This window comes from Heloderma suspectum, chromosome 4 (assembly GCF_057233095.1).
Source record: "Heloderma suspectum isolate Gila_16-S chromosome 4, 16-S_ref, whole genome shotgun sequence".
Taxonomy (NCBI): Eukaryota; Metazoa; Chordata; class Lepidosauria; order Squamata; family Helodermatidae; genus Heloderma; species Heloderma suspectum.
The window spans coordinates 286943170-286957501 of record NC_139461.1 but is presented as its reverse complement, the minus strand read 5'-3'; the positions used below and the strand labels follow the sequence as shown (position 1 = coordinate 286957501).

The 14332-nt window shown below is 43.1% G+C and overlaps 1 protein-coding gene across 1 annotated transcript in view; it reads left to right on the top strand.

Annotated features, from left to right (window-relative positions):
* The window catches only part of UBE2V1 (ubiquitin conjugating enzyme E2 V1), a 28278-nt gene extending 14704 nt beyond the window's left edge, over positions 1-13574 (top strand). Inside the window, exons 2-4 of the mRNA XM_084854129.1 lie at positions 6230-6378; positions 9140-9265; positions 10370-13574. Of these exons, the coding sequence (XP_084710255.1) occupies positions 6230-6378; positions 9140-9265; positions 10370-10516 (422 nt within the window). The 3' untranslated portion in view covers positions 10517-13574. The remainder of the gene's footprint in view (positions 1-6229; positions 6379-9139; positions 9266-10369) is intronic.
* The last annotated feature ends 758 nt before the right edge of the window (positions 13575-14332 follow it).

Below are 14332 nucleotides of genomic sequence, written 5' to 3'. Positions count from 1 at the left end.
CCTTCTTCTCTGTGACAACCTTTCAAGTACTTGAAGAGTGCTATCATATCTCCCCTCAGTCTTCTCTTCTCAAGGCTAAACATGCCCAGTTCTTTCAGTCTCTCTTCATAGGGCTTTGTTTCCAGTCCCCTGATCATCTTTGTTGCCCTCCTTTGAACCCTCTCCAGCTTGTCTGCATCCTTCTTAAAGTGTGGTGCCCAGAACTGGACACAGTACTCCAGATGAGGCCTAACCAGTGCTGAGTAGAGGGGAACTAGTACTTCCCGGGATTTGGAAGCGATGCTTCTATGAATGCAGCCCAAAATAGCATTTGCCTTTTTTGCAGCCACATCACATTGTTGGCTCATATTCAGCTTGTGATCGACGACAATTCCAAGATCCTTCTCGCTCGTAGTGTGGTTGAGCCACGTATCCCCCATCTTGTAACTGTGCATTTGGTTTCTTTTTCCTAGGTGCAGAACTTGGCATTTGTCCCTATTAAATGCCATTCTGTTGTTTTCTGCCCAGCACTCCAGTCTATCCAGATCACTTTGAATTTTGTTTCTGTCTTCCAAAGTATTAGCTATCCCTCCCAATTTTGTGTCATCTGCAAATTTGATCAGCATTCCCTGCACCTCCTCCTCCAAGTCATTAATAAAAATATTGAAGAGCACTGGGCCCAGGACTGAGCCCTGCGGTACCCCACTCGTTACCTCTCCCCAGCTTGAGAAGGTCCCATTGATAAGCACTCTTTGAGTCCGATTCTGTAGCCAACTGTGGATCCACATGATCGTTGTTTCATCTAGCCCACTTCGAGCTAGTTTGCTCATCAGGATATCATGGGGCACTTTGTCGAAAGCTTTGCTGAAGTCGAGGTATATGATGTCTACAGCATTCCCACGGTCTACAAGGGAGGTGACTTGATCAAAAAATGAGATCAGATTTGTCTGGCAGGACTTGTTTTTGACAAATCCATGTTGGCTTCGAGTAATCACGGCATTGTTGTCAAGGTGCTTCCAGATGGATTGCTTTATGATCTGCTCCAGAATTTTCCCAGGGATTGATGTCAGACTGACTGGTCTGTAGTTCCCAGGTTCCTCCTTTTTACCCTTTTTGAAGATAGGGACAACGTTAGCCCTCCTCCAGTCATCTGGCACTTCCCCGGTCCTCCATGATTTCTCAAAGAGAATAGACAGCGGTTCTGAGAGTTCTTCTGCCAGTTCCTTTATGACTCTAGGATGCAGTTCATCTGGCCCTGGAGATTTGAACTCATTCAAAGTAATGAGGTGTTCCTTGACCATATGCCTGTCGATCTCAAGCTGCAATCCTGCCCCTTCAGCCTGTACTTCGCCTTTGCCAGGGGGGTCATAGACCCTCTTTTGGGAGAAGACTGAGCCAAAGTAGGAATTGAGCACCTCTGCCTTTTCTTTGTCCTCTGTTATCATTTTGCCATCCTTATTTAATAGCTGAACAACCATTTCTTTCCTCTGCCTTTTACTATGCACGTAGCTGAAGAAAGCCTTTTTGTTGTTTTTAGCATCCCTCGCTAACCTCACCTCGTTCTCCGCTTTAGCCTTCCTGACGCCATCCCTGCAATTCTGTGCTACCTGCCTGTACTCTTCCTTTGTTACTTGGCCTTCTTTCCACTTCCTATATGTGTCCTTTTTTGTTTTCAGGTCATCCCTAAGCTTTTTGTGAAGCCACATTGGCTTCTTCTGTTGTCTTCCACCTTTTCTTCTTGTTGGAATTGTTTGTGATTGTGCCTTGAGAATTTCCTTTTTTAAAAGTTCCCACCCATCTTGGACTCCTTTTCTCGCTAGCATTGCTTGCCATGGGACCTTACTGATCATTGTTCTGAGTTTATTAAAATCAGCTTTCCTAAAATCCAGGGTACGCGTTTGAGTACACTCGGCTTTTGCTTCCCTTAGAACCAAGAACTCAAGTACAACATGGTCGCTTTCCCCCAGAGTTCCTGTAACTGCTACTTTATCCACTAAGTCATCTCTGTTGGTTAGGATCAAGTCAAGGATAGCCGATCCTCTAGTTCCTTCCTCTACTTTCTGTAGGAGGAAGTTATCCGCCACACAAGTCAGGAATTTCCTGGAGGGGCCATGTTTTGCAGAATTTGTCTCCCAACAAATATCAGGGAAATTGAAGTCCCCCATTACTACTACATCATGCTTCCTTAAAACATTGGCTATTTGCTTTTCAAAAGTTTCATCCTTGTCTTCTCCTTGATTGGGTGGCCGGTAGTAGACTCCGACCACCAGGTTCCTTTTATTCTTTGCTCCATTTATTTCAACCCAGATGCTCTCGATGGGGCTACCAAGCTCCTCCTCCTGTATTTCTGTGCAGAGATATGTATTTTTCACATACAGTGCAACCCCGCCTCCCTTTCTGTTCCTCCTGTTCTTTTTGAACAAGTTATATCCTTCAACTGCTGTATTCCAGTCATGAGAGTCATCCCACCAAGTCTCAGTTATACCTATCAAGTCATAATTTCCCTCCTGTATTAAGAGTTCAAGTTCGTTCTGTTTGTTTCCCATACTCTGGGCATTAGTATATAGACATCGAAGACCATGTGCTTCATAGTCTGGCTTTCTTCCTACCTGTGTCTGAAGACTATTATTGGGCGCTATCAGAGCTGTTCTCTCCATTGCAGTGCATGCGCCTACGTCCATTGTTACCCCCAACATTACATCTCCCTTTCCCGTAGGATTCAGTTTAAAGCCCTCCTGATGAAGTTCTTCATGCTGTGGCCAAACACATTCTTCCCAGCCTTTGTGAGGTGCAACCCATCCCTAGCCAACAGCCCATCTTCCAGGAAGTATAGCCCGTGGTCCCAGAATCCAAATCTCTCTCGTCGGCACCACCTTTGTAGCCAGTCATTCACCCGGAGTATTTTTCGTTCCCTTTCTATCCCTCTTCTAACTACTGGAAGGATGGATGAGAAAACTATCTGGGCCCCAAAGTTCTTGAGTTTCCTTCCCAAAGCTTCAAAGTCTGACGTGATCTCTTCGTAGCTCCGCTTGGCGGTATCATTTGTTCCCACATGGATGAGAAGAAAGGGATACCTGTCAGTGGGCTTTATGAGTGCAGGCAACCTTTCAGTCACGTCTCTAATCTGTCCTCCCGGGAGACAACATACCTGGCGAGTCCACGGGTCTTCGCGACATACTTGGGTCTCGATCCCACGCAGCAAGGAGTCTCCCACTACTACCACTCTTCTCTTCTTCTTGTAGGCCTGGGTTTCATCGCCTCTGTTTGACTGACCTTTAGCCTCTTGCTCACTCTCATGCAGGTTCCCCTGTGATTCTTCCTCTGCAGGCTGTCCTCCAGTCTCATCTGCAAGTACCTGGAATCGGTTCCACAGCTCCACCGCTTCCACTGGTGCAGAGTGGCGTCTAGTTCTTCTTCTCCTAACTGTCACCGTTTTCCAAGGAGTATCCTCTACTCCATTTTTCTTCACCTCAGCATTTCCCACTGCCTCATCTTGCTGTTGCTCTTCAAGCTTCTGGTCTGCCCTTTGCTGCTGTAGTTCCCCCATTCTGTCCAAGAACTCTTCGTGTTCTCTTATTCCCCGGAGGGTTGACAGTCGCCGCTCCAGTCCACTTACTTTTTCCTCCAGCAGCGTGATCAACTTGCACTTGTTGCAGGTGTAGGCCAAGTTGTTCTCAGGCAAGAAAACAAACATTGCACACACCTTGCAGGTCACCACCACTGGAGAGTCTTGTCCTTCCATAGCCTCTTTTCCCTTTTTGTGTCTAGCTTTGTGATTGTTCTAGACTAGCCTGTGCCTGCTCCTCTACTCAGTAGAGGTTAAAAGCAGAGTCCCACTGGTGTGGAAGTGTGTGTTACAAGACAAATAAATGAAAAAAAAGTTAGTAAAAAAAAATAATAAAAAAAAAATGTTAGGGGCCTCCCCCTTGACCTCCCCTGCCGAACTCCCCTGGCCAACTCCTGTTCGCTCGCTCTGTTCGCTCGCTCTCTGGGAGCTTGCCTGCTTCTGTAGTCCCTGGACCAGCTGGAGCAGCTTGCTCTGCTCTGCTCTGCTCAGCTGGGAGGCGGGAAACAGACTGAAGCTTCCCGCCCAGTCAGCTGCTGGGAGTACTCAGGCCACACCCCTCCAATTCAGTTGGAGCTCTCAGAAGCTCCTGGTGAGCTCACAGCCAGTCAGAAGGATAAAGGGCAGCGCCCTGGGCTTCCTGCAACCCACTTACCTCTTAGCCTCTGTCTCCTTTGTCTCCTTTGTCTCTTCAACCACTGCAACTCCCCTGGCCAACTCCTGTTTGCTCCCCCTGTTCGCTCGCTCTGTTCGCTCGCTCTCTGGGAGCTTGCCTGCTTCTGTAGTCCCTGGACCAGCTGGAGCAGCTTGCTCTGCTCTGCTCAGCTGGGAGGCGGGAAACAGACTGATTCAGTGGAGGCAGGCACCACAGATAAATACAGCCCCTCAGATAAAACCATACCAGCCCTGAACTAGCTGCAGTTTCCAAAAAGTCTGACAGGCTAGCCCATACATACTAGGTTAAAGTAGTTGATGCTAGAGTTGCCTAGGGACATGGATGATGTTTGTTAAGTTCTTGCTCTCCTGGAAAGGGGAGCAGCTGGTGTGTCAGGTGTTATTGGAGACAGAAGGATAATACTATGTATAGAAATAGATTTAGAATATTTTATTTATGTTGGCATGCTTAATTTTATTTGTGCCTTTGTACATCACCCTAGAATCCATCTGGCTGAAGGATTGTCTAGAAATATTTTAAATAAATTAATACATTTAGGGCACAATCCTATGGCCACTAGTCAGCGGCTAGATGGCCATAGGATATGTCAGTTTCTGGGAAGTGACCTCGATGCCCACACTTCGAGGTTGGTTCCCTGACAACCGACCTTCCAGCTCCGCACTCAGAAGAGGAGTGCAGAGTGGCAAAAACAGGGCGTTCTGGGGCGGGGAAGGCGGAAATGCCAGTGTGACACATCCAATGTGTCATCCAGCAGCTGCTTCCCCTGCTCCTCCTTCCCGTGTCTAGACAGCCAAAATCGGCTGTCTAGCCACAAATTCAGGGCAGCTGATGATCTCCTCCGCACTCCTCCTTCCCTGCATTGGATAGGCGGTTGCCTCCAAGTTTGGAGGCGGCCTCCTATCCTGGTAGGATTGCTTCCTCCATCAAAGCCCCAAACCTCTGAATCTGGAAAGTTAATGTTTGTCATAGTTTAACTAAAGTAAGGATCTAGTAGGCTCATTGTAATACCTATGGTATGTGCTAAACTGATCTGAGCATTTCTCCTTGTCATGTAATGCTTATATAAAGTTTCTATTGGGACTTCTTTCTCCATCAGGCTTATCAAATAATATAAGCTGAACTTCTGTTTCTTACTACTCTCATCCCTCTTGGACCATAACTATCATTCTATTGTAACAATTTTTAGCTACTAATTTGGAATAGACTAGTAAATTATTTCTTTGTATTTTGCGTCTCTCCTTTTTGCCTCTGGGAGGATTTATTGTACATTATGTTGGGCACACTCTTCGTGGAAGTGCAGCTCAATTAGTAGTAATCTGCAGACAGTGATATGCTTTTTTCTTTTCAGTCCTTGGATTAAATACTTGTTAGACATATGTGCCAAGGCAATAGTGCAAGCAAACTCTTAGCATAGCATCTTGTACTGTCTTATTACGTGATGCAAGATACTGAGCAAACTGGGTAATTGGCCTGATTAAGAGAGATTTCTCATGTGTTCTTTTAACACATGCATAGTGTCGATAAGAACAATTCCTGGGATGCCTGGAAAGTCTGCTTGCTCTCTTCTTGCTCTTTTGTTTATACAGATTTAGTCTGTAAACAGGTACGATCTCCTAAATTTGGTTCCTATAGCACAGGGTTGCTTGAATCACTCTAGGGGCTACTTCTTAAATTTTTATTTATACAAGAGGACTGCATTTCTATTTTAATTGAAAAAAAGCATTTTTGTTCAAAATTTTACTTGGTGTTTGTTCTGTTTTTTTAACCCGTTTGGGGTTATATGCACCCCTGTTGCTGTTCTCACTTGTAGGCTGCAGTCTTATCCCCCCATCTATGGGAGTAAGCAACATGAACTCAGTGGGACTAACTTCTGAATAAATATGCCTAGGATTGCTCTGTTAATTAAGAAAATTTTTGACATACTGATCAAAAGCATCAGTCCAGATATCCAAACTTATTTTGCCACCAGCCATTCTCATCTCAAAACTTTGTTCGGATTTTATTTTCAGGAGTAAAGGTTCCTCGCAATTTTCGACTGCTGGAAGAACTTGAAGAAGGTCAGAAAGGAGTAGGAGATGGGACAGTTAGCTGGGGTCTTGAAGATGATGAAGATATGACACTTACAAGATGGACAGGCATGATTATTGGGCCTCCAAGAGTAAGCATCAGTTTAGAGATATGAAAACCACTGTTTCATAAATCTTTGTTGTCCTTATAGAATGCACATTTAATGTATATTTCTGCCAGTGTGGTGGGATTGGTTCATTTTTCTGCTGTGGATATTGTGGTATAGGTGTTGGTCTAATAATGTGAACTGTGTAATATAGAATGTTCTGTTGATGACTTTTGTCCGATATTGGAAATAGATCAGTGGTAACCCATGATTAATTTCTCTCTCATACTCTCGCCCTGTGCTAAATGGTACAGCCGTGCATGTGCAGCTCATGCAGTTTTAGAGTATAGCAATAAATTCATTGTTAAAACCTAATGCAATTTGGCAGTTGGGAAACTTATTACTGGATACTGTAAGGATTTTCTCTGCCCAGTACATGGTTTATATTTATCCTCACCTAAATATTAGCTTTTTAGTATATTAGAAGCATTCACACATAATGCTGAACCATGTTTTAGTGCTATCTGCTCAATCAGAAATGAGTCTGTGTGACACCTTGCGCTCACGCACTCTGCCCTCCCCTCTCCTCCTCCTGCATGACCAGGAGGAGATATAAACCAGAATTCAATTTCACTTTAGGAGATTCCTGCCTTGTTGCTAATTCTGAACCAGGGATCATGTATAAAACAAAAACATCTCTTGTCAATAAACAAGCCAACAACAAATGCTGGGTTGTTCTGCTGGCTTGCTTAATAAACTAGAGTTTATTTTAAACTACAATTCCATGATTGTCCGTAACGATAAACCAGGACTCCACTAAAGCAAAACTGAATTCTGGTTTATTCCTCCTCCTGGCCGCTTGATAGGAAAAAAGAAGAGAGGGGAGTGTATGAGCCTGACACTTCATTTGGACTCCTTTCTACTTGTGCGTGTAGTGCTAAATTATGGTTTAGCATTACATGCAAACACTGCCCAAATCTTAAGGGATTCAGTACCTTCCTTTAGCGATAGCTTGCACACCAGTAAAATATCTGGCTCTCTTAAAAATAAGGCCATCAATGGCAGCTAGTCCCAATGGTGATATGCTACCTCCAGTATCAGAGGCAGTATGCCTCTGTATAGTACTTGCTGGGGAACATGAGCAGGAGGATGCTATTGCATGCAGGTCCTACTTGTGAGTTTCCCCACAGGCACCTGTGTGAACAGAATGCTGGACTAGATGCATCTTTGGTCTGATCCAACATGGATGTTACATTCTAAGAAAGCTGCAGCCACGGTACATGACATGAACTAGGCCAAATTATATGCTTACCTAAATAGTAACTAGTAAAATGCCATATAATTCTAAACCCCCCACCCCTATATAGAATTTTAATCTTAACTGAGATTTTCCTGGGTAGGTGGTGGTAGCCATGTTCTGTGATGCCTCTCTTTTTTTCTTAAAAACAACATTTTACTCATGGAAACATTCTTGGTCTATCTTGTGTATGCATCCGTATGGTTACAGCTGAGCCACACTCATTCATCGCAGGTGCGCGCACACATACACCACTATGCAGTACATACAGGTGGCCTTGCCTTGGTCACTTGCTCTTTCGGCCTCATTTCTCAGGCAGGTTAAACAGTGTATCCCAAAGTCTATCCTTCTACCTGCTTTCTTCTCTTCTTTTCCCTGTCACATTTTTTTTCTTGATATTCCAAAATTTGTCTAGGTAAATTTCACTGTCTGACTTCAGGAACGTCTCTCATCTTGCTACTTAAGCCTGATGAACATAACTAACAGATATATGCAAATCCATACCTAGCTGTATGTGTTCATTAGGAGGATGACCAAAACCTTGTATCTTTATCAAAATCACCTGCAAGCTAATAAGTCTTCTGCTCTAGAGGTTAGTCACAAACTGCCCTTATGCCAGAAGATTTATGGTATCTGTATGCAAACCCATCTGCACTCTTGGGAGAAAGATGAGGGTGCAGATCTAACAAACAGAATGTGCAAGTCAGTTGTTTGCACTGAAGAGCTCAGGATGCAATTAATGCAAGCTGTTCAATAAGTATCTTGACCTTCTCTGTGGTTCCTGAAGAGGCTCAGTCTGGATGTGGCCCCTAATTCATCATTATTTACCACACATGTGAGCCTGGATCCATTTCATCCCACTGAGCAAGCAGAATGCATGTTTGTTTGTACAAGGAGGGCTGCTGATTCTCCCCACAACCACCTGTCTGAAGCCCTCCATGCTTCCCTGAAACTGCTTCTCAATGGTGGGAGCACAATCCAGGGCAGTGGTTTTTTTTTGGTGGGGGGGGGGTCAGGGGAGGGGAAATGGTGACTTACACATGCAAGCAACGTACTTTCTGCTCATGCAACAGGATCATTGGATTCAAGCGATGATTTAGTGGAGTGCCAACCTGTAGCTCCTTCCCCACCCAGCTGCAAACCCTTGCTCCCTCATGTTTTGACACCTGGTCATCATAGCATGGGCAAAGCTTGTTCAGAAGTGGGTGGGGGGTTGTGTGTAGGATATAATGATGGGTAAAGAAGAAAGAGGAGAGAAAGTGATCAGTTACTTAAGAGATGAGAAGGCACACTTGACAGTTTTATTAGACATGCATTTCCATCTGCCTTGCCAAATTTTTTTCTGTTGTATCATGAAATCAGTACATGCAAAGCATTTGGGAGGCAGGGGGTAAGAGAGAGAAAATGTAGCTTTGCTAATGTAAAACTGATTTCTCTGTAGATCCTGTGAATGCGGTCATCCTTCAGTGATACCTGACCTGACACAGATATTTCTTTCTTCCCACCCAGACAATTTATGAAAACAGAATATACAGCCTTAAAATAGAATGTGGGCCTAAATATCCAGAAGCACCTCCATTTGTAAGATTTGTAACAAAAATTAATATGAATGGAGTAAATAGTTCTAATGGAGTGGTAAGTTTTTCACTGTTTGTATCTTAGCATTATTTAAACAAGTACTGTTGCATTGTCATTTTTCAGGAAATAATAATATAGTGCATCTACTTAAACATACCAGGTAAAATCCAATATGTCCTACTTAAGAGTAGACCCATTGAAATGAATGTTATTTAAGTTAGTCATAACTAACTTAAGTCCTATTGATTTCAGTGGGTCTGCTCTTAAGTAGGACATGTTGGATTTTACCCACAGCTGTTAATTGGTTAAATTTCTCTTGCAGCATTTCTGTTAGCTTAAACTCAAAAGTAAAATTCCACAGAAGTTTACTGATGAAAGAATTTTAGTTCTTCCATCTTTTATCATCCATCTTTTAGCTGATTCAGTTTAAGCTCATTCAGTACACACCAGAACTTCAACATAGGTCCTTTCTTGAGGTACTGAAGGAAGCTTGAAAACTTACAGTTTAATAAACAAAAGCTGCTGATAGAAACAGCAATCTTTCTTCTATGATTCTATGATTCCTAATTCCATATGACAGTAACAAAGCAGAACCAAAATAGCCTAAAAATAAACAGAAGATGCCTATAATTTTCAGCCCCTACCGATTTAAGTTGGCCTCCACTAATTGAGTTTCTAAACCAGCCTGCCTTAACCTGGTGCCTTCCATATGTGTTGGATTCCAACTCCCGGCACCCCCAGTTCAGCATGGGCAATGGTTGGGGATGATGGAAGTTATAGTCCAACACATACAGAGGGCACTGGGGTGGGGAAGGCTGTTCTAAATCTTTGGTTGATTGATCTACTAACTAAAAAGCTTGTAGCCTTAGGCCAATGAGCAAAGAGCTACTTTAGGCATGCACAAAGGCTTTTGCTGTTATGCTTTGAACTCCCCACCCCATGCTATATCACAAACTGGTTTTCAGAATCGTCTCAGTTGCAAAGGTGTTGTACTATAAAGCATTGGGGTTATTCTTGTATTTGAGAAATACAAGTCAGAAGCCTCCTTGTGTAAGTTGTGTACTTCTTTAGATCCTGGCCCTGGTCTTTTTCAGTGTTAAAATGGGTGGGGAATAAGAAGCTATTTGAGACTAATGGTTGTGGTTTTTCATTCGTTTCTAGGTGGATCCAAGAGCCATATCAGTCCTAGCAAAATGGCAGAATTCTTATAGTATCAAAGTTGTTCTGCAAGAGCTCCGGCGTCTAATGATGTCTAAAGAAAATATGAAACTCCCTCAACCACCCGAAGGACAATGTTACAGTAATTAATGAAAACAAACAGAAAAATCATGCCCCTTCATTCAATTTAAGCGCTCTTCATTTTCCACAGTAGTAAATTTTCTAGATGCATCTTGTAGACCTCCAAGTACTGGAAAGGAAGTTCCCATGCAAAGGAAAGTCTATCTTGAGATACTGTAAATTATACTAATTTTTTCCATTTGAAAATAAGTTGTGCTATAACAAATAATGCTGTCATGTGTAACCACTGTCCACATAGTTGAACTTCTGGTATCAAGAAAAAGTCTATTTAAATTTATTACTGTCAAGACCAGTGTGGCACATTGAACTCGACTGTGAAAAAGCATAAAAAGCATACATCACACAATCACATTGCTGTGTGTTTGGCCTGGGTTTATATCTTTTTTTTCCCCTGTCCATCTTCTCTCTCGCGCGCGCTCTCTCTCTCTCTTTGCAATAGAGTTGATGCTCAGGGCTATTTATTAGAGTAGACACGAAGGGCACAATCCATGGGGAAGTTCTCTTGCGCATGCTCCCCTTGAAAAGAACTGAGATTTTGCAAGAGTATCATCATGCTCTTGCACAGCTCTAATTCATTCCAGTAGGGCTTGCTCAAGATAATGTCTCAAAAGGATTGTACCCAAAATTTTCAATTCCCGGTCCTAGGCTGGGCTGTATGGACTACTAATGGGATGTGTTGGTATCTCAGTCATCCCTCCCTTTGTGCAGGCTCTAGTAAAATGCTGAATGTGTCTGGGGTTGGTTTTCATTTTCTGTTTTTAAGATATGCTATAGTAATTTGGGGCAGGCTCTTCTTTGTATCAATAACCTTCAGCTAAGGCATAGATTGTATTTCTGCACCACCCTTTCCCTAATATGTGGGCCTTGGGACAATAGATCTGGGGGTCTTTCAGTCTTTCCTCTCTCCCTTTTGTCATAGTTGGGATGCTGCTTTCTTTTTGCCCCTTCTATGATGCTTTCCTTTACACCTGGCCAAAAGAGGTAAGTGGCTGGCAAACCGCCTGATTTTATTATTGTTATTGTTATTATTATTATTTTTGCTTCATGCTTGTCAACCTTTTTTTTTTGAGGGGGAGGACTATAAATGTAGTCTTCACCAGCTGACAAAACAAGAGTGTCCGTTTTTGCTCGCAAGTATCCTTCCCTTCCTGCCCTGTAGCGCTGCTTCCACACCGCCAAGCTGGCCATGGCTGATGTTATTAGATAGGCTTTTGAAATGGTGAAAAGGGCAGTAATTTACCAGGATCGCTTAAGCCTGTTAAGAATGGCCAAATATTGTGGAAAGATCTCTATGTAGAAATTTGAAACAAACACTCCAGCTCCCAGAGCTGAAGGTCACTACCTCCGCTTGAATGCCATGTTAGCTACTCATCAGTGCGTGTAACATTTGGCCCTGTAACAGCCTGCCAACATAAATACTCCACTCTGTGGAGAGGAGATTTTGTTCTGACACTTTGCAGAGAGGAGGACTCCTTCCTAAAGAACGGGATGGCAATGCCATGCATAGTGGGTTGGGGGCCATGATTGGCAAGGCTTCCTGGCAAATAACTTCCTTTTCGGACTTCTTGTTTTGGACCACTGACTGCTGAAATGTGGATGCAAGCTTACATGCAAACAATCTAGTGTGTCCTCTTAAGTTTTATGAAATAAAAAATTCAGTGTTTGTGTAAAAAAGAAAAGACAAAAGTCACATTTAAAAGCAGAAGCTATCAAGTCAATGAATAGTTGATGTTTCCATTAACTCTTTTGAGAAAAAATATTAGTTGTAAGGATTTAACATCCTGTGTAATTAAAAAATTTAACAACAGTATTCCATAAGCAGCCTTTTTATTGTATCAGACCACTGCCTGATTTTAATATAATAAAAAGTGTGCATTAATATTATTGTGCTGTAATTGTATTTATGTTTAGAGTGGGATTCCTTGAGAAGGTTGGGCATGGGAGAAGATCCCCTGTGCATGCCCCATTGAAATAATTATTGGGACCTGTGGAAGAGTGCAGCTGTGCTTATGCAGCTTCAATTGATCTCAGTGGGGCTGTCATTGGGGAGTTTCCTTTCTGATTTGTACCAGTTGCTATTAAGTGTTACCTAGCTGTAGACTTCAGAAAATATTTTAATATTAAGATCTATTACTTAGGCATAACTTTGGACTGTATTTAGGGAAGAAGCATGTATGGGTTGATGGGAGACAAAAAATGGCTGGAGTAGTGTTCTCATTTGGCAGTTTCTTTTTTTATTTAATTTTTTGTTCAATGTGTATCCCACTTTCCCTCAGATTACCTTATGTTGCAATCTTATACATATTTACCTGGGACTAAGTTCCATCTCACTCAGCAGTGCTTACTTCAAAGTAGATACATATACAACTGCACTGTTAGATGAGGTTCCCACATAGTCTCCCATCCAGGTATTGGTTGAGGTCATATTAGACCTCTAGTTGGAACTGTGTCATACCATTTTCTGGGCTATTCTTTTTAAGGAAATGCCTTGAGTAAGTGAGAAAAGCCACAAGAACCTTCTTTAATTTGGAGGGAAATGATCTGCTGCCTGAACATAGGATTTAACTTTTAGGTGCTACAGGCTCTCCAGCCGTAAAGTTATAGTAACCAATTTTGCTTCTTTTGACTGTGTACCTAATGTACCACTTAAAATTAATTTCCGGCTTTGCTCATTTAAAGACATTCATGTTTGTCTTTACTTCTGCACTCTTCCTTCCAAGGAACTTGTGTGTTCCATTAGGGCTGGAGGCAGAACCGAGTAACTACTAGGGTTTTTTTGCTTTTTAATGGGTCTTACGCCATTATTCTTTGTCTGACTAGCCCTGGGTGCAATCTACCCTGCCTGTAGTGAGGCTAATCCAGTTATACCTGCATAGCCCTGCCATCACTCCATCTGAAGATAGTTATAAACTACAGACATTGGAGCAACGCATTCATGCCCAGCTTTTGCTTCTTCACCCTTGTTTGGTTTAACATCCAGCCTGATGTGAGCAAGCTTCCCACTTTGCCAGAATTCTTACGTGTTTGTGATATTTTCATTGGTCTTAATAAAGGTAGTACCATATTGTGGCTTTTGGACTTTCTAATGGGCCAACATGGCCTTACTATGATTCTTGTCTTTTAAGTGGCTGGAGAGATGTTGTGGTGATAGATAAAAGCATGGTTCTTAACCTGCTCCACAGGAATAGGAATGCTTAGTACACAGAGAGAGAACATATTAGTCCCTGAATATGTGGCACATCATACTTTTCATCATCCAAAGATGTTGGATGCAGTTGTCCTACAGCAAGCAAGACAATCCTGCTGGTAATTTATTCTTGTGTGATGAGGGAGGATACTGCTCTCTTCCTATTCTACATGCAGTTAAATTTCTCTACACCAAACTACATTCTCCAGAGCAAGTATGGGGAACTTTTTGCAGGCTAATCTGCCCATGGAGGTTCCCATCTGACTTAGGGAGCCTCCTTGGATTCTTCCAGAGGGTGGGACTTGGCCTCCAAACCCCACCCTCTGTAGGAATCCCCAGTGGCAGGCAGTGGTGGCTACTCTTCCCAGCACTGGCCATATCCATTCATGTGATGCATGCCAACGGTGCTGTGAGGAGCACCACACCAGTCAAATCCTTTTCTCTGTGCCTCTCAGTACAGAGAGAGGCGAAATGGACAGGGGTGGGGTAATGATGTCAGTGGGCACTGATGTCAGGCAGCCAGCAGAGGCTCCAATAGGGGGCAATTCAGCCCCCCCCCCAACTGGTCCCCCACCCCTGCTCTAGAGTCTAGACACCTATTTCTCTCACACTCGCATACACACATCACTGAGTGTGTG